The 26763-nt window shown below is 44.9% G+C and overlaps 1 protein-coding gene across 7 annotated transcripts in view; it reads right to left on the bottom strand.

Annotated features, from left to right (window-relative positions):
- LOC129816694 (FERM, ARHGEF and pleckstrin domain-containing protein 1-like) overlaps positions 1–26763 on the bottom strand; it is a 165038-nt gene that overhangs the window by 35609 nt on the left and 102666 nt on the right. For all 7 annotated transcript variants that reach the window (XM_055871473.1, XM_055871472.1, XM_055871477.1 and 4 more), the window contains 10 exons: positions 26651–26693; positions 20997–21075; positions 19127–19224; positions 18559–18673; positions 15421–15568; positions 15021–15116; positions 14725–14888; positions 14443–14511; positions 13835–13913; positions 13352–13562 (listed from right to left, as the gene is read on the bottom strand). In XM_055871473.1, coding sequence (XP_055727448.1) covers positions 13352–13562; positions 13835–13913; positions 14443–14511; positions 14725–14888; positions 15021–15116; positions 15421–15568; positions 18559–18673; positions 19127–19224; positions 20997–21075; positions 26651–26693 — 1102 coding nt within the window. The remainder of the gene's footprint in view (positions 1–13351; positions 13563–13834; positions 13914–14442; positions 14512–14724; positions 14889–15020; positions 15117–15420; positions 15569–18558; positions 18674–19126; positions 19225–20996; positions 21076–26650; positions 26694–26763) is intronic.

Here is a 26763-nt window from a genome sequence, read left to right as displayed (position 1 = left end):
TCTAGAATGACAACGAGACAATGTCAGGGGTCTTTACAAAAGAAGATTCTGGACTCCCACTTCATAAAGGTCAACTTTATTGTCACTAATGCACAACTGTATACAATGTTAAAAAAAGTGTAAAAAGTCTCTGGGAAAGAGAAAAGATGGTCAAATGGGTATCAGAGCCCAGTGAGTGTCAAAAAGAACCTGAAGACGAGACTGTAATATTCAACATGTTATGAATGGAGACGGTAGTATTCAACATGTTATGGAGACTGTAGTATTCAACGTGTTATGAATGGAGACTGTAGTATTCAACATGTTATGGAGACTGTAGTATTCAACGTGCTATGAATGGAGACTGTAGTATTCAACGTGCTATGAATGGAGACTGTAGTATTCAACGTGCTATGAATGGAGACTGTAGTATTCAACGTGTTATGTATGGAGACTGTAGTATTCAACGTGTTATGTATGGAGACTGTAGTATTCAACGTGTTATGTATGGAGACTGTAATATTCAACATGTTATGAATGGAGACTGTAATATTCAACGTGTTATGAATGGAGACTGTAGTATTCAACGTGTTATGAATGGAGACTGTAATATTCAACGTGTTATGGAGACGGTAGTATTCAACGTGTTATGAATGGAGACTGTAATATTCAACATGTTATGAATGGAGACTGTAGTATTCAACGTGCTATGAATGGAGACTGTAGTATTCAACGTGCTATGAATGGAGACTGTAGTATTCAACGTGTTATGAATGGAGACTGTAATATTCAACATGTTATGAATGGAGACTGTAGTATTCAACGTGTTATGTATGGAGACTGTAATATTCAACATGTTATGAATGGAGACTGTAATATTCAACGTGTTATGAATGGAGACTGTAGTATTCAACGTGTTATGAATGGAGACTGTAATATTCAACGTGTTATGGAGACGGTAGTATTCAACGTGTTATGAATGGAGACTGTAATATTCAACATGTTATGAATGGAGACTGTAGTATTCAACGTGTTATGAATGGAGACTGTAATATTCAACATGTTATGAATGGAGACTGTAGTATTCAACGTGCTATGAATGGAGACTGTAGTATTCAACGTGTTATGTATGGAGACTGTAGTATTCAACGTGTTATGTATGGAGACTGTAGTATTCAACGTGCTATGAATGGAGACTGTAGTATTCAACGTGCTATGAATGGAGACTGTAGTATTCAACGTGTTATGTATGGAGACTGTAATATTCAACATGTTATGAATGGAGACTGTAATATTCAACATGTTATGAATGGAGACTGTAATATTCAACATGTTATGAATGGAGACTGTAGTATTCAACGTGTTATGAATGGAGACTGTAGTATTCAACGTGTTATGAATGGAGACTGTAGTATTCAACGTGTTATGAATGGAGACTGTAGTATTCAACATGTTATGAATGGAGACTGTAGTATTCAACATGTTATGAATGGAGACTGTAGTATTCAACGTGTTATGAATGGAGACTGTAATATTCAACGTGTTATGAATGGAGACTGTAGTATTCAACGTGTTATGAATGGAGACTGTAGTATTCAACGTGTTATGAATGGAGACTGTAGTATTCAACGTGTTATGGAGACTGTAGTATTCAACGTGTTATGAATGGAGACTGTAGTATTCAACGTGTTATGGAGACTGTAGTATTCAACGTGTTATGAATGGAGACTGTAGTATTCAACATGTTATGAATGGAGACTGTAATATTCAACATGTTATGAATGGAGACTGTAGTATTCAACATGTTATGAATGGAGACTGTAATATTCAACGTGTTATGGAGACTGTAATATTCAACGTGTTATGAATGGAGACTGTAGTATTCAACGTGTTATGAATGGAGACGGTAGTATTCAACGTGTTATGGAGACTGTAGTATTCAACGTGTTATGGAGACTGTAGTATTCAACGTGTTATGGAGACTGTAGTATTCAACATGTTATGAATGGAGACTGTAGTATTCAACATGTTATGAATGGAGAATGTAGTATTCAACATGTTATGAATGGAGACTGTAGTATTCAACGTGTTATGAATGGAGACTGTAGTATTCAACATGTTATGAATGGAGACTGTAGTATTCAACGTGCTATGGAGACTGTAATATTCAACGTGTTATGAATGGAGACTGTAATATTCAACATGTTATGAATGGAGACTGTAATATTCAACATGTTATGAATGGAGACTGTAGTATTCAACGTGTTATGAATGGAGACTGTAGTATTCAACGTGTTATGAATGGAGACTGTAATATTCAACGTGTTATGAATGGAGACTGTAATATTCAACGTGTTATGAATGGAGACTGTAATATTCAACATGTTATGAATGGAGACTGTAATATTCAACGTGTTATGAATGGAGACTGTAGTATTCAACGTGTTATGAATGGAGACTGTAATATTCAACGTGTTATGAATGGAGACTGTAGTATTCAACGTGTTATGGAAGTGAGTGAGTGAGTGAGTGAGTGAGTGAGTGAGTGAGTGAGTGAGTGAAAAGGTGAAAGAGCAGCAAGTAAAGTTTTTGAATTGACAACTAGCATATTCTGGGACCTGGCTAACAGTAAGGGTCACAATGCACAAAGTGATAATGTGACCCAGAATAATGTCTTTATAAAGTTTTACTGATGATATTACTTCATTATTACTTCATTAAAATAATATTACTACTGCTATTACTTCATTACAATTTTACTACTGTTATTACTTCATTATTACTACTGTTATTACTTCATTATTACTACTGTTATTACTACTGCTATTACTAGTGTTATTACTCCATTATTACTACTGTTATTACTACTGTTATTACTTCATTATTACTACTGTTATTACTTCGTTATTACTACTGTTATTACTTCGTTATTACTACTGTTATTACTCCATTATTACTACTGTTATTACTCCATTATTACTACTGTTATTACTTCATTATTACTACTGTTATTACTACCCGTTATTACTAGTGTTATTACTCCATTATTACTACTGTTATTACTTCATTATTACTACTGTTATTACTTCGTTATTACTACTGTTATTACTTCGTTATTACTACTGTTATTACTACTGTTATTACTTCATTATTACTACTGTTATTACTTCGTTATTACTACTGTTATTACTTCGTCATTACTACTGTTATTACTTCGTTATTACTACTGTTATTACTCCATTATTACTACTGTTATTACTCCATTATTACTACTGTTATTACTTCGTTATTACTACTGTTATTACTCCATTATTACTACTGTTATTACTCCATTATTACTACTGTTATTACTACTGTTATTACTAGTGTTATTACTCCATTATTACTACTGCTATTACTACTGTTATTACTTCATTATTACTACTGTTATTACTTCGTTATTACTACTGTTATTACTCCATTATTACTACTGTTATTACTACTGTTATTACTAGTGTTATTACTCCATTATTACTACTGTTATTACTACTGTTATTACTTCATTATTACTACTGTTATTACTTCGTTATTACTACTGTTATTACTTCGTTATTACTACTGTTATTACTACTGTTATTACTTCATTATTACTACTGTTGTTACTTCGTTATTACTACTGTTATTACTTCGTTATTACTACTGTTATTACTCCATTATTACTACTGTTATTACTCCATTATTACTACTGTTATTACTCCATTATTACTGCTGTTATTACTCCATTATTACTACTGTTATTACTACTGTTATTACTAGTGTTATTACTCCATTATTACTACTGTTATTACTACCGTTATTACTCCATTATTACCACTGTTATTACTTCGTTATTACTACTGTTATTACTTTATTAATACATTAATCACTGTGAGTGATGTCTGCCTGCTACAGTCTTGTCAGCTGTGAGTGATGTCTGCCTGCTACAGTCTTGTCTGCTGTGAGTGATGTCTGCCTGCTACTGTCTTGTCTGCTGTGAGTGATGTCTGCCTGCCACTGTGTTGTCTGCTGTGAGTGATGTCTGCCTGCTACAGTCTTGTCTGATGTGAGTGATGTCTGAACGGGTGAAATGTTAAAGTAGGTAGCAGTGAGAGAGTGAGGTGAGGGTACATACAGTACATAGTGTAACATCCAGAAAGCATGAACACCCCTGCCTGAGCCCTGGGTTAGCCTCTTGGACATGGGTTAGCCTCTTGGACATGGGTTAGCCTCTTGGACATGGGTTAGCCTCTTGGACATGCAATGGAACCAAGCCCGGCCCACATGGTGACATCAGCAGTTAAGACTAGCTCACACAAGCCCGGCCTATAGACACATGAGTTTAAGACTAGCTCACACAAGCCCGGCCTATAGACACATGAGTTTAAGTCTAGCTCACACAAGCCCGGCCTATAGACACATGAGTTTAAGACTAGCTCACAGTGTATTACGATACACTGAGTGTACAAAACATTAAGGACACCTGCTCTGACCAGGTCAATCTAGGTTGAAAGCTATGATTCCTTATTGATGTCACTTATTAAATCCTTTTCAATCGGTGTAGTTGAAGGGGGAGAGACAGGATTTTTAAGCCTTGAGACAATTGAGACATGGATTATGTATGCGTGCCTTTCAGAGGGTGAATGAACAAGACAAAATATTTAAGTGCCTTTGAACAGGGTATGGTAGTAGATGCCAGGTCCACCGGTTTTTGTCAAGAACTGCAACGCTGTTGGGTTTTTCACACTCAACAGTTTCCCTGTGTGTATCAAGAACGGTCCACCACCCAAAGGACATCCAGCCAATTTAACACAACTGTGGGAAGCATTGGAGTCAACATGGACCAGCATCCCTGTGGAACGCTTTTGACACCTTGTAGAGTCCATGTCCCGACGAATCGAGTCTATTCTGAGGGCAACCGGGTGGTGGGTCCAACTCAATATGAGGACGGTGTTCCTAATGTTTCGTATACTCAGTGTAAGAGTGGCAGGTGGCCTAGTGGTTAGAGCATTGGGCCAGTAACCGAAAGCTTACTAAATCGAATCCCCGAACTGACAAGGTATAAATCTGTTGTTCAGCTCCTGAACAAGGCAGTTAACCCACTGTTCCTAGGCCGTCATTGTAAATAAGAATTTGTTCTTATCTGACTTGCCTAGTTAAATAAAGGTTAAAAAAAAATTAGGTTTAGTCAATTATTTAGCATTCAATACAAATCCACAAATATCAGCTGTGTACAACAGCCCAACATCACAGAGCCATAAGACAGTGCTTGGTATGTCTGACAAGGTGCTCTTTTCCTCCAGTGATCCAGTAACCAACAGTTAAGTACCCTCATACGGTCCCCTCACGCTACCTGGAAGGCCGCAATTCATTGAGTACAAACAACATTGAGTGACACTCAATAATTGTGTTATTATTTGCAGTTCATATTAATTTAGGACCAAGTTAATTAATAAAAAAACAATATCATAAAATGACACATAAGATAATAAATACTATATGGTGCATTCGGAAAGTATTCAGACCCCCTTCCCTTTTCCACACTTTGTTTTGTTACAGCCTTACTCTAAAATTGATTAAATAACTAAAACATCTCATTAATCTACACACAATATCACATGATGACAAAGTGAAAACAGGTTTTTAGAAATGTTTGCAAATTTCTACAAAATAAAACCAGAAAACCTTATGTACATAAGTATTCAGACCCTGCTATGAGACTCAAAATTGAGCTCAGGTGCATCCTGTTTACATTGATCATCCGTGAGATGTTTCTACAACTTGATTGGAGTCCACCTGCGGTAAATTCAATTGATTGGACATGATTTGGAATTGTCTGTAGAGCTCAGAGACAGGATTGTGTCGAGGCACAGATCTGGGGAAGGGTACCAAAAAATGTCTGCAACATTGAAGGCGCCCAAGAACTCAGTGGCCTCCATCATTCTTAAATGGAATATGTTTGGAACCACCAAGACTCTTCCTAGAGCTGGCCGCCCAGCCAAACTGAGAAGGGTCTTGCTCAGGGAAGAGACCAAGATGATGATGAGAAAAACGTCCAGGACAACCATCTCTGCAGCACTCCACTAATCAGGCCTTTATGGTAGAGTGGCAAGACGGAAGCCACTCTTCAGTAAAAGGCACATGACAGTCCGCTTGGACAAAAGGCACCTAAAGGACTCGGACCAAGGTGGTGGCAGCATCATGCTGTGGGGATGTTTTTCAGCGGTAGGGACTGGGAGACTAGTCAGGATCGAGGGAAAGATGAACGGAGCAAAGTACAGAGAGATCATTGATGAAAACCTGCTCCAAAGTGCTCAGGACCTCAGACTGCGGTGAAGGTTCACCTTCCAACAGGACAGCGACCCTAAGCACACAGCCAAGACAACGCAGGAGTGGCTTCGGGACAAGTCTCTGAATGTCCTTGAGTGGCCCAGCCAGAGACCGGACTTGAACCCAATCAAACATCTCTGGAGAGACCTGAAAATAGCTGTGCTGCGACACTCCCCATCCAAACTGACAGAGCTTGAGAGGATCTGCAGAGAAGAATGTGAGAAATCCCCTAATACAAATATGCCAAGCTCGTAGCGTCATACTCGGGGCAGCAGGTAGCCTAGTGGTTAGAGCGTTAGGCCAGTAACGGAAAGGTTGCTCAATCGAATCCCCGAGCTGACAAGGTAAAAATCTGTTGTTCTGCCCCTGAACAAGGCAGTTAACCCACTGTTCTTAGGCCGTCATTGTAAATAATAATTTGTTCTTAACTGACTTTGTCACGACTTCCGCCGAAGTCGGTCCCTCTCCTTGTTCGGGCTGCGTTCGGCGGTCGACGTCACCGGCCTTCTAGCCATCGCCGATCCACTTTTCATTTTCCATTTGTTTTGTCTTTGTCTTACACACCTGGTTTCAATTCCCCAATTACTTGTTCATTATTTAACCCTCTGTTCCCCCATGTTTGTTTGTGAGTAATTGATTGTCTTGTATACGGTCCGTTATTGTGGGCTCGGTATATTGTGTTGTATTTGTGAATACTTGAGTAAATACGTTGATTACTCATATCTGCTGTCCTGCGCCTGAGTCTCTACACCAGCTACACACAGGCCGATTATAGAATTACTCAACTGTCAAATGGAGTCAGCAGGAGCAGACGCCCTCCCTGTGGCGGTAGAGGAGCGCGTCCAGCAGCACGTGACCATGTTGCAACGTCTGGGCACCGCCATGGATCGCGTGCTGCAGACGATGGATTGTTGGGAGAGAGGAGGTCGTCCAGCGCCTCCACCAGCCCCACTACAGCAGGCCCCACTGTCCACCCCTCCTTCACCCGGTCCCAGCGGGATTCGACTCGCGCTCCCGAGGGAGTAGGATGGGACGGCTGCCGGATGCCAGGGGTTCCTACTCCAGCTGGAACTCTACCTGGCGACCGTCCACCCGGCTCCTTCGGGCCGTGAGAGTGTGTCCGCCCTCGTCTCCTGCCTCTCAGGCAAAGCCCTGGAGTGGGCCAACGCCGTATGGAGTGAGGGAGACGCGGCGTTGGACCATTACACAGAGTTCATGTCTGTTCCACCTGAGGCAGGGGACGAGGAATGCGCAGGATTTCGCATTGGACTTCCGGACCCTGGCCGCCAGCGCGGGATGGAACAAGGCCTTCTAGCCATCGCCGATCCACTTTTCATTTTACATTTGTTTTGTCTTTGTCTTACACACCTGGTTTCAATTCCCCAACTACTTGTTCATTATTTAACCCTCTGTTTCCCCCATGTTTGTTTGTCTTGTATACGGTCCGTTATTGTGGGTTTGGTATATTGTGTTGTATTTGTGAGGCCGATTACAGACTTGCCTAGTTAAATAAAGGTTCAAAATAAAATACCTGAGAGGACTTGATGCTGTAATCGCTGCCAAGGTTCTTCAACAAAGTATTGCGTAAAGGGTCTGACAACTTATGTGAATACATAAAAATAAAAAAAGTTTTTGCTTTGCCATTATGGGGTATTGTGTGTAGATTAATCAGGGAGAAAAACGATTTAATACATTTTTTGAATAAGGCTGTAACGTAACAAAATGTGGAAAAAGTGATGGGGTCTGAATACTTTCCGAATGCACTGTATATACTGTATATATATACACATGGATATAGCTAAAAGCATCGATGCATGAGCTGAGAGACTTGGAGCTTTGAGACGATACCGTCTTTCAGACCCACAACATGCATCACATACTGAAACCTGCCTTTATGTTCCCTAGTTCCTGTCATCCTGAACAAAGTAATTTCTCAATTCTCCAGTCCTATATTGTAGACCTCTGTTGACAGTTAACGGGATCACGGCAGTGAAGGAGACCCAGTTAAACCCTTTTGTTTTCTCTTCACACAGTCTGTGGCAGAACAGGAGAACATCAGGACAGTACAGCAACAGGTGAACATGCGTCCAGAGCAGGGAAATCGAGACAAGGTGAGACTTAAACCTATAAGCGCTGCATGCTGGCAGAACAGAACAGTGTTTCAGTTGAACAAGAACATCAAAAAATTAAAAAAATTAAAAAAATTATGATATAAGGTCAATAAATCCTTAATCAAAATAATATACAGCAAAACAAAAGGACAAGGAGGAGAATGAAGCAAAGACAATCAGGGACAGCAAGAAAACAAAATAAACACAAAAGTGCAGAGTAATTCTGTAAGGGGAGAAAAGGGCAAACTAGTGAGATATGTAGACCCCTGGAGTTCGCTGAACAATAGACAATGAGATGTAGACAAGAACAAGAAGAGATGCCACCAGTGGTCATCAGAGCAATATTATACCGGTCCTGTCCAACAGTACTGACTGGGCCTGGGTGTGTTCTGGTATGTCAACTTGCTACAACAGTCTTTTAGATAAAGTTTCTTCATTAAACTGATGTTTTCCAGAACAAGCTATGTCTATGAAAAAATGAGCGTAGCTCTGTGATGCCTAAAAACACCAGTCAACAATATTTAGTTAAATTTCAATCCGTTGATCACTTCGTACAGAAGACCTTTATGTTACTGTAAACATTGACTATCAAATCAGGAGTTGAGGTTGGGACGTGCTGTAGACGAACAGAAAGCCTTCTCAGCACCCAACAAACTAACACATGACCTATTGTACATCTCTCACTACTGTAGTCTTCTCACTACTGTAGTCTTCTCATTATTGTAGTCCTCTCACTACTGTAGTCTTCTCACTACTGTAGTCTTCTCACTACTGTAGTCCTATCACCACTGTAGTCCTCTCACTACTGTCGTCTTCTCACTACTGTAGTCCTCTCACTACTGTAGTCCTCTCACTACTGTAGTCTTCTCACTACTGTAGTCTTCTCACTACTGTAGTCCTCTCACTACTGTCGTCTTCTCACTACTGTCGTCTTCTCACTACTGTAGTCTTCTCACTACTGTAGTCCTCTCACTACTGTAGTCCTCTCACTACTGTAGTCCTCTCACAACTGTAGTCTTCTCACTACTGTAGTCCTCTCACTGTGGACACTAATTAGAGACCGACCGTATGTACAGTACAGCACAAGCAACATGTATACTCAATACTCTTCTTGTGTTCTCCTAAGCAACTCGCTAAATATAAACAATGAATCACATATCCAATGCCAGGCAACATAGAAAATCACAGGAAACAGCCTGTCTGTCTCTTCTATTAGTAGATCTGATGAACATGAACCAATCACAAGAGTCTACAATATGATCATATCAATTCAAAAAGCAACACATATACAGTAGTGTATAAAACGTAGAACAACGTCCCCATATATATGCCAAACAACAACATACCGTCCACTGATAGAATGGACACGTTATACAGTGACGATGAAGACACATGACGGCATTTGACAGAGCATTGGAACTCTCCAACAATCAATAAACAACACAATGCATCATTGTAGATTCCACGTTGAGTGTGCAAGTCCAGTCCGCTCGCAGAACAACATACAGTAGCAGTCAAAAGTTTGGACACACCTACTCATTCAAGGGTTTTACTTTATTTGTACTATTTTCTACATTGTAGAATAATAGTGAAGACATCAAAACTATGAAATAACACATATGGAATCATGTAGTAACCAAAAAAGTGTTAAACAAATCAAAATATATTTTATATTTGAGATTCTTCAAAGTAGCCACCCTTTGCCTTAATGACAGCTTTGCACACTCTTGGCATTCTCTCAACCAGCTTCATGAGGTAGTCACCTGAATTGCATTTCAATTAACAGGTGTGCCTTGTTGAAAGGTAATTTGTGGAATTTCTTTCCTTCTTAATGCCTATGAGCCAATCAGTGGTGTTGTGACAAGGTAGGGGTGGGTACACAGAATATAGCCCTATTTGGTAAAATACCAAGTCCATATTATGGCAAGAACAGCTCAAATAAGCAAAGAGAAACGACAGTCCATCATTACTTTAAGACATGAACGTCAGTTAATGCGCAACATTTCAAGAATGAAAGTTTCAGTGGAGTCGCAAAAACCATCAAGCGCTATAATGAAACTGGCTCTCATGAGGACCGCCACAGGAAAGGAAGACCCAGAGTTACCTCTGCTGCAGAGGATACAGTTATTAGAGTTAACTGCACCTCAGATTGCAGTCCAAATAAATGCTTCACAGAGTTCAAGTAACAGACACATCTCAACATCAACTGTTCAGATGAGACTGCATGAATAAGGCCTTCATGGTCGAATTGCTGCAAAGAAACCACTACTAAAGAACACCAATAATAAGAAGAGACTTGCTCATGAAACACAAGCAATGGACATCAGACCGGTGGAAATCTGTCCTTTGGTCTGATGAGTCCAAATGTGAGATTTTTGCTTCCAATCACCGTGTCTTTGCGAGACGCAGATTAGGTGAACGGATGATCTCCGCATGTGTGGTTCCCACCGTGAAGCATGGAGGAGGAGGTGTCATGGTGATTTGCTGGTGACACTGTCCGTGATTTATTTAGAATTCAAGGCACACTTAACCAGCATGGCTACCACAGCATTCTGCAGCGATACGCCATCCCATCTGGTTTGTGCTTAGTGGGACTATAATTTGTTTTTCAACAGGACAATGACCCAAAAACACACCTCCAGGCTGTGTAAGGACTATTTGACCAATAAGGAGAGTGATGGAGTGCTGCATCAGATGACCTGGCCTCCACAATCACCCGACTTTAACCCAATTGAGATGGTTTGAGATGAATTGGACCGCAGAGTGAAGGAAAAGCAGCCAACAAGTGTTCAGCATATATGGGAACTCCTTCAAAACTGTTGGAAAAGCATTCCAGATGACTACCTCATGAAGCTGGTTGAGAAAATGCCAATAATGTGCAAAGCTGTCATCAAGGCAAAGGGTGGCTGCTTTGAAGAATCTCATAAAATATATTTTGATTTGTTTAACACTTTTTGAGTTACTACATGATTCCATGTGTTATTTCATAGTTTGATGTTTTCACTATTATTTTCCAATGTAGAAAATAGTAATAAAACATTTAGAAAAAAAATTGAATGATTAGGCTTGTCCAAACTTCTGAATGGTACTGTATATCTGCATCTCCAGAAACAATATTCCCTCGACTTCATCCCAAAAGTTCAGCTAGATACAGAGCATAAGGGGGTTTCCACTGGATTGATTCACACTGCTGTACGGTGGTCTTTCAAAAGACTTGGCACTAGAAAACGATGATGTCTCTAACTGAGAACCACCTGGTGTGTGTATATAGACACCAATACAGTCAGAACAGACAGGAAAGGTTAACCACCTGAGGGTAGAAGAGAACAGGACAGAGAGCCTTCATCTCTCTCTCTCTCTCTCTCTCTCTCTCTCTCTCTCTCTCTCTCTCTCTCTCTCTCTCTCTCTCTCTCTCTCTCTCTCTCTCTCTCTCTCTCTCTCTCTCTCTCTCTCTCTCCTCTCTCTCTCTCTCTCTCTCTCTCTCTCTCTCTCTCTCTCTCTCTCTCTCTCTCTCTCTCTCTCTCTCTCTCTCTCTCTCTCTCTCTCTCTCTCTCTCTCTCTCTTTCACTCCTCTCTCTCTCTGTTAAAGGGCAGAGCAACCCAATTGGGAACAGAGTGTTAGGCTGGCTCATGGCTGAGCAGACTATACTGTATACTCAGTTAGTGCCATGTTGGCAGCACAGAGACAGAGGAGTTAGTAGTGCCCCGAATTGACCCTTTCTGAGTAACATCTGTCCCTTCACACAGACTGGCATAGCTACCACCATCTCCCATGCTAACCACCAGAGCAATTGCATCCCTGCCTATGGGGCGGGTCTCTGGACTTCCATCCTCTGGGCTAGGTTAACAGCTGAACACCTGTGCCCCGTCCTCGTCACTAAAGTTAAGGCAGCCATCCTCCTCCATCTCCTCATCCAGCTGGAGGCTCCCAAAGGAGTACTTGTTCCTGGGCATGGGGGAGGGGTAGTTGAACCCCTCGGCCATGGGGTTACCATAGGTCAGCGGGTGGCTGCTGGAGCTGCCCGTGGTGTTCTCGGTCTCCGAGTCACTGGACTCGGTGCCACTGCTGGTGGAGCCGTCAATCATCTGAACATCCCCTACGTGGTCTACGCCACCTTGGCTGTACAGCTTCTGTAAGGGGCTGGGCTTGGGCTGGCCGGGGGCAGACAAGCCATTGGCCGTCACACGGCGCTCCAGAGCAGCCATACGGGAGGTGACAGGCCGGGGCTCGTGGGAAGGTGTAGAGGTGGCCTGCTGCCGGCTTAGGACGAAGGGGTCTGTGTCGGAACGGTTACGCATGTTGTGGTGCTTTTGTAAGTGTGGCGAGCGGGCCATGATGGGCGAATAGCTGCCGTAGTGGGATGGAGCCTGACCTTGGTCTTGGGGCCCCCCATGGCCTCTCTGGGTGTTAAACCCCCTGTGACCCTGGTCGTCCCAGCGTGGGAGCCTGGAGCCGTGGCCGTTTTGCTCAGCGTGGCTGAGTGAGCTGGTCCGGTGGAAGGTGACGGGGCTGGAGGTGGTGCTCTTAGAGCCTAACAGGCGGACCATCAGGGGGCTGCTGCTACGCTGGTCCCCAATTCCACCACCCCCCAACTCCTCCATCATAGTGCTATGGAGAGGGCCACGGGGCGGACCATTGCCGAAGAACGACAGGTTGGCCGACTCATCTAACTCACAGCTCATATTGAGGGGGGGTTTAGGGGAGGAAGGGGACTCTCTGTACCTCATCCTACCCAGAGCCAGTTCCCGCTCGTTTATACTGCCACGGTGGGGGCTCGCGGCCTCCTCCCCATAGCTGTCAGTATGGTGAGACCTGGTAACCCAGCCCTTCGCCACGTCGTATTCACTATCTATATCACTGCAGTCGATGTAGGGGATGGAGGAGCTGCTGCCCTTAGCGCCCTGGGAGGCTGGACCTGTGTTCAGATGGTCTGGGTGGGGCTGCCTGGCTGGGCCTGGTTCTGCCCCGGGGCCTGGCCTGTCCTCGCCGTGTCCCACGTTCCTCTGGATGGAAGGGCTGCCTTTGATCTGCAGGGCTGACGGGTCCTCAGCGTTCACAGACTCCTTCCAGTGACGGTGGGGCGGAGAGTCCACCTCCGCTCTGTCTCCTGGAGCACCGCTCACACTCTGTGGAGTACGGAGAACAGAGAACAGAGGGCTGAAGGTTATATTTAACAGTTAAACAATGAAATTGAGTTATTGTGTGGTATGAATTAGTTATTCCGTCTACTCAATTATTAACTGTATATTCTAAGCAGTATATTTCATATTCATAGTGTTTCTAGATGAAGACATGCTGGGTGGGCTATCAAATAGAGAGTGACAGTTCCACAAATTGACATTCAGCACGCTAGCCTCTAATGGACCGTGTGTGTGGGAACACTGAATGAGCCACTGACTTCTTTTGGCACTTGAGGGGCGTGAGAGGAAGACAGCGGAGATGGACGGCTTCTGCTGTGCTGGACCCTACTGTGTTTCCTGAAGAGGATGACAGAAAGTGGATATGTTATACACCTGGCAACCATCACACAGTCTCTCTCTCTTTGTACAGTACCAGTCAAAAGTTTGGCCACACCTACTTATTGCAGGGTTTTTCTATTTAAAAAAACAACAACTATTTTCTAACGTTTGTAAAATAATAGTGAAGACATCAAAACTATGAAATAACACATATGGAATCATGTAGTAACCCAAAAAAGCGTTAAACAAAATACATTCCAGGTGACTATCTCATGAAACTGGTTGAGAGAATACCAAGAGTGTGCAAAGCTGTCATTAAGGCAAAAGGTGGCTACTTTGAAGAATCTCAAATATAAAATATATTTTGATTTGTTTAACACTTTTTTGGTTACTACATGATTCCATTGTGTTATTTCATAGTTTTGATGTCTTCACTACTATTCTACAATGTAGAAATTAGTAAAAATATAGAAAAACGATTAGGTGTGTCCAAACTTTTGACTGGTACTGTAAGTCTAAAAAGAAAACACCACCATTAAGTCTTTACCTTTCAAACGGGATCTTCTTAAACTCAGAGTCCTTCACATAGTCAATCACCTGCTTCTGCGTCCGACCGCTGTGGAGAGAGAGAAGTAGCAAGGGAGATGATTGAGGTCAGTAAACTTAGAGAGAGCTGGAGAAGTTCTGTCCAGGTGACAGATAGGAAATGAGATTGAAACTGAGGCACTGGCTGTTTTTTCATCGAACCTGCTATCTCCTGTGTCCTGAGAGACAGAGATGGTTTATTATTGTGTGGCCCCAGGTGCCTTCGAGGGGCCAGCTGGTCTACCTGAATCTGAAGGAGGAGCCTCGGGTGAAGAGGACAGGCTTGGGCCTTGCTTTGGGCTCCTCAAAGAGGCGGAAGAAGGCATGGTATTCCACACAGATCTTCCAGAAGACTTTACAGCAGTCCCTGCTACCCATCAGGAACTCCAGACTGTCCTGGTATGAGCTCTGTTGCAGAGGGGACACATATATATGTAACACACATCAATGGAAACTTAAGGTTGAAGGCTTTAGGCATTGGTGATATTTACATGGATATGAATCGTGGATCATGCTAAGGGCTATGGCCATATGACATACGTTCAGGTCTGGTCTGAGCTTGATGAGAAATCGCTTTCTCTTGAAGCTTAATTTGCGCACTTTGGACCAGTTGAAGGCATTGATCTTGGTGTGCCCCTGCAGCGGATGAAAAAGTACACACAGAGGATTAACATAGAGTGTGACACGCAATAAAACTCTGCCTGTTCATCTAATCCTGTCATCAAACATCAGCTCCACATTCCTCTAATAGACCTGGCTATCTCTTCATCCCAACAGATCTGTGAACAGAGAAACTGTCACATGTCAAAAGCCTGTCATCAGAATGTCACCCACATCAAACATATAATCAAACATCCTGTAGGTTTCTAATGAAAAACAGCGGTGTAGAAATGCTCTTGCTCCGTCCAGCTCTCGTCGGTGTTGACCTGTAAAGTAGTACCTGAAAGACCAGGACACCAGTGTGTGCCACGGCCAGGCTCAGCTTGCTGCCCTCGCGGTCCTTGGCAGGGTGTAGTCTAACCCCATACAGCTCCAGCCTGCGTGCCACCTCCAGCAGCTGGTAGTCTGACTCTGCTGGTGTCTGACCCCTACAAGCACACAGAGAGCAGTCTGGGTCATGGATACCGCTCCAAATGGCTCCCTATTCTCTATTTAGTGTACTGTTTTAGACCAGGACCCTTGGCATTAAATAGGGAATAGGGTTTTGGGACACAGTCTGATACAAGTCTCTCATAAGTTTCACAATCACGGCAAGGTGGAGTTGAGGTGGGTTGCGTCAGAATTCCAGGGGTCCACAAACAGTTACATTTGACTTCCATTTTGGGCTTCTGAACATGACTGCTCTTGACCAAAAATGTTACTTTAAATTTGTATAATATCTTCCACTCAAATACTACAATTGAGGTGAGAGACCAAGCCACAAGTCAATCTGTTCCTGCAGTCAGCTGACACCACCAAGGTCTGGGTAGAAACGAAGCTGCATTGTAACTCCCTTCCCTAAATTCTTATCTGTGAAAAAGTTGTCCTGTTTCCTGTGGGCTGAAGTTCATTCTAGATGTAACTCTGAGCATGGCTCCCTGCCAGGAAAACTGTGGTTACTGTTATCAGCTAAAAATACAGAAAAAGGACAAGTCAGGGAGGGCAGACAAATCTAACGGAGCTCCTTTCATCTTGTCAGCTGCTTGGTGAGCGCCCATCTCTGCTGTGACACCAGTGTAGTATGGAGGACTGGGAGTGACACCAGTGTAGAGTGGAGGACTGGGAGTGACACCAGTGTACTGTGGAGGACTGGGAGTGACACCAGTGTAGTGTGGAGGACTGGGGGTGACACCAGTGTAGTGTGTGACACCGGTGTAGTATGGAGGACTGGGAGTGACACCAGTGTAGTGTGGAGGACTGGGAGTGACACCAGTGTAGTATGGAGAACTGGGGGTGACACCAATGTAGTGTGTGACACCGGTGTAGTATGGAGGACTGGGAGTGACACCAGGGTAGTGTGTGACACCGGTGTAGTGTGGAGGATTGGGAGTGACACCATGGTAGTATGGAGGACTGGGAGTGACACCAATGTAGTATGGAGGACTGGGAGTGACACCAGTGTAGTGTGGAGGACTGGGGGTGACACCAGGGTAGTGTGTGACACCAGTGTAGTGTGGAGGACTGGGAGTGACACCAGTGTAGTGTGGAGGACTGGGAGTGACACCAGTGTAGTGTGGAGGACTGGGAGTGACACCAGTGTAGTGTGGAGGACTGGGAGTGACACCAATGTAGTGTGGAGGACTGGGAGTGACACCAGTGTAGTGTGGAGGACTGGGAGTGACACCAGGGTAGTGTGTGACACCAGTGTAGTGTGGAGGATTGGGAGTGACACCAGTGTAGTGTGGAGGACTGGGAGTGACACCAGGGTAGTGTGTGACACCAGTGCAGTGTGGAGGATTGGGAGGGACACCAGTGTAGTAGGGAGGACTGGGAGTGACACCAGTGTAGTGTGGAGGACTGGGAGTGACACCAGTGTAGTGTGGAGGACTGGTAGTGACACCAGTGTAGTGTGGAGGATTGGGAGTGACACCAGTGCAGTGTGGAGGACTGGGAGGGACACCAGGGTAGTGTGTGACACCGGTGTAGTGTGGAGGATTGGGAGTGACACCAGTGTAGTAGGGAGGACTGGGAGTGACACCAGTGTAGTGTGGAGGATTGGGAGTGACACCAGGGTAGTATGGAGGACTGGGAGTGACACCAGTGTACTGTGGAGGATTGGGAGTGACACCAGGGTAGTGTATGACACCGGTGTAGTGTGGAGGATTGGGAGTGACACCAGTGTAGTGTGGAGGACTGGGAGTGACACCAATGTAGTATGGAGGACTGGGAGTGACACCAGTGTAGTATGGAGGACTGGGAGTGACACCAGTGTAGTGTGGAGGACTGGGAGTGACACCAGGGTAGTATGGAGGACTGGGGGTGACACCAGGGTAGAGTGGAGGACTGGGAGTGACACCAGGGTAGTGTGTGACACCGGTGTAGTGTGGAGGACTGGGAGTGACACCAATGTAGTATGGAGGACTGGGAGTGACACCAGTGTAGTGTATGACACCGGTGTAGTGTGGAGGACTGGGAGTGACACCAGTGTAGTATGGAGGACTGGGAGTGACACCAGGGTAGTGTATGACACCGGTGTAGTGTGGAGGATTGGGAGTGACACCGGTGTAGTATGGAGGATTGGGAGTGACACCAGTGTAGTGTGGAGGACTGGGAGTGACACCAGTGTAGTGTGGAGGGCTGGGAGTGACACCAGTGTACCGTGGAGGACTGGGAGTGACACCAGTGTAGTGTGGAGGACTGGGAGTGACACCAGTGTAGTGTGGAGGACTGGGAGTGACACCAGTGTACCGTGGAGGACTGGGAGTGACACCAGTGTAGTGTGGAGGACTGGGAGTGACACCAGTGTAGCGTGGAGGACTGGGAGTGACACCAGTGTAGTGTGGAGGACTGAGGGTGAGGGAAGGGTTGGCCATGTGATCCTGACCTGCTGCATCAATGAGTAGGACACTAAGGGGATTGTGGGATATGTTCTCCAAGGAGAGCAAAACTAGCTAATTAGGAAATGGATAATAGAAAGAAATACTGGGAGAAGAAGAATGAGTCCAAGCTGCCATTTCCCTTGTGCCAACCTGTTCAGTGACAAGGGTTTAACAAAGAAAAGCCATTTCCCTGCTGAAATCTGGTGTGTTGCTCATTGGGCTGTGGTCCAGGTAGATCCCAGACCTTTCCGGGAACCCATGTAGTGTTTCTGATACAGCAGACATTGATACGTTCACCTCCAGGCCCTAACCACTCAACCAGCCCAGGGGGCCTTTGCCGAGTCTTAACACGATAAAGAAAACCATGTCAGTTAACACACTGAAACAAAGAACACTGTTAGGTCAGTGGGGAGTTTCCTGACTGCATTACCTGGGTAGAAAACATGCCCTTGGGACGTGTACGTATGAGGTCTTTATCTACCTTGTCCTGTTCAGAGGCCACCAGAATAACGCCTGACAGCTTCCAGAGCTCACACATCCGTTATAGAGGAGCTACTCACCCATTCTTGGAGTGAAACTCCATGATCTTGTCCATCAAAGCCATCTGGTCAGGAATGTAGCTGTGGTTGAGGAGGTGCTGCCGACTCTGGCTCTCCTCAAAGTCCCCAATCTCAGCTGGAGAACAAAGGGTTAAAGTTAGGACATCGCATTACATTGTGTGCAGTGTGTAAATGATCTACACCACTGCTGGTTGATAAAAACTCAGATTATTTGCATATATCCCTAAACAGAATAGATTAGAATAGATTCATCCTCATCCATGCCTCTTCCCTCTCTTCGGTTTTACTTTTTGACAGCTCCCGCGAGCATTAGAATCCAGGCTGAGGAACAGATGGCTTTTCAAAAAGCTCTCTCTCTCGGTGTCTTCCCACATTTCATTAATTCAGAGGAAGACAAAAGAAAAAGGTATCCATGGCAATGCACTGATTCTCAATTTGGGACGCTGCACCACATCCTGTTTGACACAGTTTGAAGGAGGTTCTGTTTTCCTACAAATGTATATGGTCTATTGGCTCTGTGATCCAATAGGCCGTGTGAGGCCACAGGGAAAGTAACAGAGAGACGTACACTGGATGATATGGGAGACCAGCAGGGCTGCGCTACTGTCGTTGCATGTCAGACGTCCACAGGCAAGGTCATGCTTGATCTGCAGGGCGAAGAGGTACCTGGACAAGACGGGACAAAGAGAAAGGCTAGAACAGAGTCGACAGGATGACTGGCTGTGGTTAACATCCAAACCTGTCAGGCGACAACACAGGAGGGAGGAACAACAAAGGAACCACTTGGAGGTCAGGTCGTCCAAAAGAGTTAAATATTGCAGCTTGAAAACCAAGACAATTGGATTACAGAGCAACATCATCATAACAGGATGAGTGTCTTTACCCATCTAATATCGACTGTTACACCCTTCTTTAGGGTGGAGGGGTTATCATACAATGAGTACATATACATCAGAAAAACATTAGTGCAATGGTAACAACCAGGATCACACGAAGGTGCTACATTAAAAACATGGCAGGCGTAAAACATGGATGACATGAATTAAATGCCCGAGGCAGATTTTTTTTTTAATCTGTAGGGGGCTGGAACACATTGGTCACTTCTACATTAGCATTCACATTCTGTGACATCGCAGTCACGTCAACACACAGAACTGACCTGAGAATGACTTACTCTAATGGAAACTGGATAATATAGCTGCTGATAGCCTGTTATGTGCTGAGCAGTCAGCCTTATATACTGTACCAGTTTATGCACCAGACCGTGTCGACAGCAGTCGTCAGCTGAATACAAAATCATATTATTAAAGGCCCAGGACAATAACATTTTAGATTTTTCTGTGTTTTATATACAGGTAACTGCCAAAATAAAGGAAACACTTGAGTAAATGAGGGATACAAAGTATATTGAAAGCAGGTGCATCCAGCAAAGGTGTGGTTCCTGAGTTAATTAAGCAATTACTATCCCATCATGCTTAGAGTCATGTATAAAAATGCCCAGTTGCCCATTATTTTGGCTACCATGACTAGAAGATATCAGTGACTTGACAGAAGGGTCTCAAAGGAGCATAGGGGGTTTAAAGGGTGTCTGTCTGTCTGTCTGTCTGTCTGTCTGTCTGTCTGTCTGTCTGTCTGTCTGTCTCTGTGTGTGTCTCTGTGTGTGTGTGTCTCTGTGTGTGTCTCAGTCACCAGATCTCAACCTAATTGAACACTTATGGGAGATTCTGGAGTGGCGCCTGAGACAGCGTTTTCCACCACCATCAACAAAACACTAAATTGTGGAATTTCTTGTGGAAGAATGATGACACTGTAGAATGCCAAGCCGCCTTAAAGCTGATCTGGCGGCTCGTGGTGGCCCAACGCCCTATTAAGACACTTTATCTTGGTGTGTCCTTTATTTTGGCAGTTACCTGGATATTTCCACACTATGTGGTTGGAATAATATTGTGAAAATGATGATAATGCCCTTTTAGTGTTAGAGCTGTTTGTAAAGACCGCCTGAAAGGTCACCCTGTTTTGGTGGGATGGAGTTTTGGCCTGCCTGGTGACATCCCCAGGTGGTAAATTAGTTAATAGACCAATAAGAAAGAGAGTTCCAAACCTCTCTGCCAATAACAGCTAGTTTTCAGTTTTCCCTTCCCCACTCATACCACTTCCAGACAGTTCTAGCTAAATTCTTGCCTGAGAAATTGCTTTTTGCTAAGAAGTTTTTGTTGTTTTCTTTTTTAAATTGTTTTTAATAGAAAACAACCACAGTAATGTACTTCATTGTTACCCAGAAAATGATTTGACATTGAGATAAAAACAGCTGCATTGGACCTTTAAGCACCTGCCGATGAGGAAACCCTATAGCTGAGCTTTTGTAGACTGGGGGTTTGTCTGAAATGGCAGGTGATATGTTGCTGGTTAAAGCTAGGCTTCTATCTGTTGAGTCTTACCTGGTCAATTCCTCCAGTAGCTGGGCGTGGTCTGGGGGGAAGAACTTCACCACAAATTTCAGGACTGTGTGCTTGGGCCCTGTGGGTGTGAGATAATGGCTTGGTTAGGAGGAGTCACAGCCAAGACGATACAGAGAACACAATCTAAATACATTATCTGGAGATTCCTATCATAGAATTAGAGAACACATTCTAAACACACTATCTGGCGATTTGGAGATTCCTATCATAGAATTATAGAACACATTCTAAACACACTATCTGGCGATTTGGAGATTCCTATCATAGAATTATAGAACACATTCTAAACACTATCTGGCGATTTGGAGATTCCTATCATAGAATTATAGAACACATTCTAAACACTATCTGGAGATTTGGAGATTCCTATCATAGTATTATAGAACACATTCTAAACACACTATCTGGAGATTTGGAGATTCCTATCAGAATTATAGAACACATTCTAAACACACTATCTGGAGATTTGGAGATTCCTATCAGAATTATAGAACACATTCTAAACACACTATCTGGAGATTTGGAGATTCCTATCAGAATTATAGAACACATTCTAAACACACTATCTGGAGATTTGGAGATTCCTATCATAGAATTATAGAACACATTGTAAACACACTATTTAGAGATTCCTATCATAGAAGTATAAAACACATTGTAAACACACTATCTGAAGATTCCTATCACAGAATTATAGAACACATTCTAAACACACTATCTGGAGATTTGGAGATTCCTATCATAGAATTAGGAATTAGAACCGGATCTCTATGATTCCTTTGCTTTTGTCTCACTGACCAATGAGATCATAACAAGCAGTGTACTTGCTCTTATGCACCACAAACCCTTGTTTGTAGCTGAGCAAGCCAGTCTTCCATAAGACTTGATGAAAGCTTTATGACTCGAGATGTACAAGTTTTAACAGTGGAGCCTCAGTCTGGAAGATAGATGGTCTCTGTGTGTGAATAAAGATGCAGTTTGGGATCTTAAGCACGACAGATTCGTAACATATTGTACGAATTAGATTCGTAACATATTGTACGAATTGCAAAAATATATACACTGAGTGTACAAAACATTAAGTACACCTGCTATTTTCATGACATGAAAGATATGATCCCTTATTGATGTTACTTGTTAAATCCATTTCAATCAGTGTAGATTAAAGAATGATTTTTAAGCCTTTGAGACAATTGAGACATGGATTGTGTATGTATGCCATTCACAGGGTGCCTTTGAATGGGGAATGGTACACTCTTAGAAAAAATGGTTCCAAAAGGATTCTATGCGGAGGGATCGAGTTCTACCAAGAACCGTTTTGATCAGAAGAACCCTTTTTGGAAGACAAGGGTTCTTTGATGATTCTTTGCAAGGCAAGAAGGATTTTTCGGAAGGCAAGATTTCCTATTTCCCAACATCCTTTATTTCAGGAAGCTTTTAAGGATGGTTTGTTTGACTGTAATATCTGTGTTTTTGCATGTACATTAATTGGTTGATAAATGTTATGCTACATAAAGATAAACAACATACAGTATTTAAAACTAATCCAATCTATTAGTATCTAGAATTATTCCACCCGTTACTGAGATGGTTGTTCCAGTTTAGATGATTGAGGTCGTCTCAGTATTCAACCCTCCCTACCCTGGCAGTCAATCTAAATGCAGGTTGTGGGTGATTAACAATTCTGCTTGTTGGCTATCATAATTCTGGTTGGATTCCAATAGGAATTATACCATGTTGCAAGTCAGCATAATGTTACTTGAAGGCCTGATGTGGCCTATAAAACCAGGAGATTCCTAACACCACTGTGTTAAAGAATAACTACGCCCTCAATGAAAGGCCTTATGATGTATTGTCATAAAAAATTACATGTTAAAAGGTTAATAAGTAAAATGGTTCTTGGTAGAACCTTTCATAGGGGGTTCTAAGAAGAACCCGCCAAAGATAATGTCACGATCGTCTTGCGAAGAGAGTGAGGACCAAAATGCAGCGTGTGGAAAGTACATCTTCTTTGTTAAAGAAAGAAGACGAAAACGACACGAACACTATACAACTAAACAAAACAACAAAACAGACGACCGTGAAGCTAATCAAACATAAGTGCTGACACTAAACACTTAGACATAGACAATTACCCACAAATGCATGATGCCCATGGCTGCCTTAAATATGGCTCCCAATCAGAGACAAATGAAAGACATCTGTTTCTGATTGAGAACCACTCAGGCAACCATAGACATACCTAGAAACATTCACTCAACACAAACTCATACACTACACCCAACACCCCCTTTACCATTTACCACCCAAAATGACAAAACACAAACATTCCCCATGTCACACCCTGACCTAACTAAAATAATAAAGAAAACAAAGAATACTAAGGCCAGGGCGTGACATAACCCCCCCCCTTAAGGTGCGAACTCCGGGCGCACCAGCATAAAGTCTAGGGGAGGGTCTGGGTGGGCGTCTGTCCACGGTGGCGGCTCTGGCACTGGTCGTGGTCCCCACCCCACCATAGTCACTACCCGCTTTCGTAGCCTCCTCCAAATGGCCACCCTCCACATTAACCCCACTGGATTAAGGGGCAGCACCGGACTAAGGGGCAGCACCGGACTAAGGGGCAGCACCGGACTAAGGGGCAGCACCGGACTAAGGGGCAGCACCGGACTAAGGGGCAGCACCGGACTAAGGGGCAGCACCAGGATAAGGGGCAGCACCAGGATAAGGGGCAGCACCAGGATAAGGGGCAGCACCAGGATAAGGGGCAGCACCGGACTGAGGGACGGCAGCTCCGGACTGAGGAACGGATCCTGGCTGGATGACGGCTCTGGCGGATCCTGGCTGGACGGCTCTGGCGGATCCTGGCTGGACGGCTCATGGCTGGCTGACGGATCTGGCTGCTCATGGCTGGCTGACGGATCTGGCTGCTCATGGCTGGCTGACGGATCTGGCTGCTCATGGCTGGCTGACGGATCTGGCTGCTCATGGCTGTCTGACGGATCTGGCTGCTCATGGCTGGCTGACGGATCTGGCTGCTCATGGCTGGCTGACGGATCTGGCTGCTCAAGGCTGGTTGACGGATCTGGCTGCTCATGGCTGGCTGACGGATCTGGCTGCTCATGGCTGGCTGACGGATCTGGCTGCTCATGGCTGGATGACGGCTCTGGACGCTCATGGCTGGCTGACGGCTCTGGACGCTCATGGCTGGCTGACGGCTCTGGACGCTCATGGCTGGCTGACGGCTCTGGCAGATCCTGTCTGGTTGGCGGCTCTGGCAGATCCTGTCTGGTTCGCGGCTCTGGCAGATCCTGTCTGGTTGGCGGCTCTGGCAGATCCTGTCTGGTTGGCGGCTCTGGCAGATCCTGTCTGGTTGGCGGCTCTGGCAGATCCTGACTGACGAATGGCTCTAGCGGCTCCTGACTGACTAACGGCTTCAACGGCTTGGGACAGACGGGCGGCTCTAATGGCTCGGGACAGACGGATGGCTCAGATGGCGCTGGGGAGACGGATGCCTCAGATGGCGCTGGGGAGATGGATGGCTCAGATGGCGCTGGGGAGACGGATGGCTCAGATGGCGCTGGGGAGACGGATGGCTCAGATGGCGCTGGGGAGACGGATGGCTCAGATGGCGCTGGGGAGACGGATGGCTCTGGCCGGATGAGGCGCACTGTAGGCCTGGTGCGTGGTGCCGGAACTGGAGGCACCGGGCTAAGGACACGCACCTTCAGGCTAGTGCGGGGAGAAGGAACAGGGCAGACTGGACCCTGGGGACGCACATTAGGCCTAGTGCGTGGTGCCGGAACTGGTGGTACCGGGCTGGGGACACGCATCTCAGGGCTAGTGCGGGGAGCAGCAACAGGATGCACAGGACTCTGGAGACGCACAGGAGGCTTGGTGCGTGGTGCCGGAATTGGTGGTACCGGGCTGGAGACACGCACCATAGGACGAGTGCGTGGAGGAGGAACAGGGCTCTGGAGACACACTGGAAGCCTGGTGCGTGGTGTAGGCACTGGTGGAACTGGACTGGGGCGGGGAGGTGGCGCCGGAAATACCGGACCGTGCAGGCGTACTGGTTCCCTTGAGCACCGAGCCTGCCCAACCTTACCTGGTTGAATGCTCCCCGTCGCCCGACCAGTGCGGGGAGGTGGAATAACCCGCACCGGGCTATGTAGGCGAACCGGGGACACCATGCGTAAGGCTGGTGCCATGTATGCCGGCCCGAGGAGACGCACTGGAGACCAGACGCGTTGAGCCGGCTTCATGGCACCTGGCTCAATGCCCAATCTAGCCCTACCAGTGCGGGGAGGTAGAATAACCCGCACCGGGCTATGAACACGTACAGGAGACACCGTGCGCTCTACTGCGTAACACGGTGTCCGCCCGTACTCCCGCTCTCCACGGTTAGCCTGGGAAGTGGGCGCAGGTCTCCTACCTGCCCTCGGCCCACTACCTCTAAGCCCCCCCCCAAGAAATGTTTTGGTTTGACTCACAGGCTTCCTACCGCGTCGTCGTGCTGCCTCCATTCGCCGGTATCCCTCCTCGCACTGCGCCAGAGAATCCCAGGCGGGCTCCGGCGCTCGCCCTGGGTCGATCGCCCACCTGTCGATCTCCTCCCAAGTAGTGTAGTCCAGATTACGCTCCCATTGCCATTCCTCCTTGCGCTGCTCCTGTTGCCGCTTATCACGCTGCTTGATCCCGCATTGGTGGGTAATTCTGTCACGCTCGTCTTGCGAAGAGAGTGAGGACCAAAATGCAGCGTGTGGAAAGTACATCTTCTTTATTAAAGAAAGAAGACGAAAACGACACGAACACTATACAACTAAACAAAACAACAACACAGACGACCGTGAAGCTAATCAAACATAAGTGCTGACACTAAACACTTAGACATAGACAATTACCCACAAATGCATGATGCCCATGGCTGCCTTAAATATGGCTCCCAATCAGAGACAAATGAAAGACATCTGTCTCTGATTGAGAACCACTCAGGCAACCATAGACATACCTAGACACATTCACTCAACCATAGACATACCTAGAAACATTCACTCAACACAAACTCATACACTACACCCAACACCCCCTTTACCATATAACCACCCAAAATGACAAAACACAAACATTCCCCATGTCACACCCTGACCTAACTAAAATAATAAAGAAAACAAAGAATACTAAGGCCAGGGCGTGACAGATAAAATGGCCCTGGGTAGAACCCATCATAGAGGGTTCTAGGCAGAACCCGTCATAGGGTTCTAGGTAGAATCATATACAAGGGGTTCTTTGAAGAACCCTACATAGACGGTTCTAGATAGTGGTACACCATTGGATGACAAGTAGTACACAAGTAACGGGTACCACTTTCAAAACTACTGGCTGAAATTATTTTTAAAAAGTTCTGGAGCATCACTTTAAGTTTGCTTGGACGAGACAAGGTGTTGAGACTTCCTCACACCACAACTAAGTCTCCTAGCTGTCTCCTTTCACAGACATTTCATGTTTCTATGTAAGGCTTGATTCATTTTCTTCTGTTAGCAACCATACCCCCAGTGTTAGTTGAAGCAAATGAAGCATGAACTGTCCATTGCCAGCCGTGTAAAAATTTGTAATAAAGTCAGCGTACTTACGTCTTAGCTGCTTGACAATAGGCTTTAGGAGGTCTAACCAAACCTGTGAACATAAGGAAAGCAAACGCCCCTTTAGTCAGCATAGAGAAATGAATTCAAGGCTTCTACACTAA

Source organism: Salvelinus fontinalis, chromosome 19 (genome assembly GCF_029448725.1).
Source record: "Salvelinus fontinalis isolate EN_2023a chromosome 19, ASM2944872v1, whole genome shotgun sequence".
In the NCBI taxonomy this organism is placed as follows: Eukaryota; Metazoa; Chordata; class Actinopteri; order Salmoniformes; family Salmonidae; genus Salvelinus; species Salvelinus fontinalis.
The sequence above is the reverse complement of the archived record's forward strand: the minus strand, read 5'-3'. Positions and strand labels throughout refer to the sequence as shown.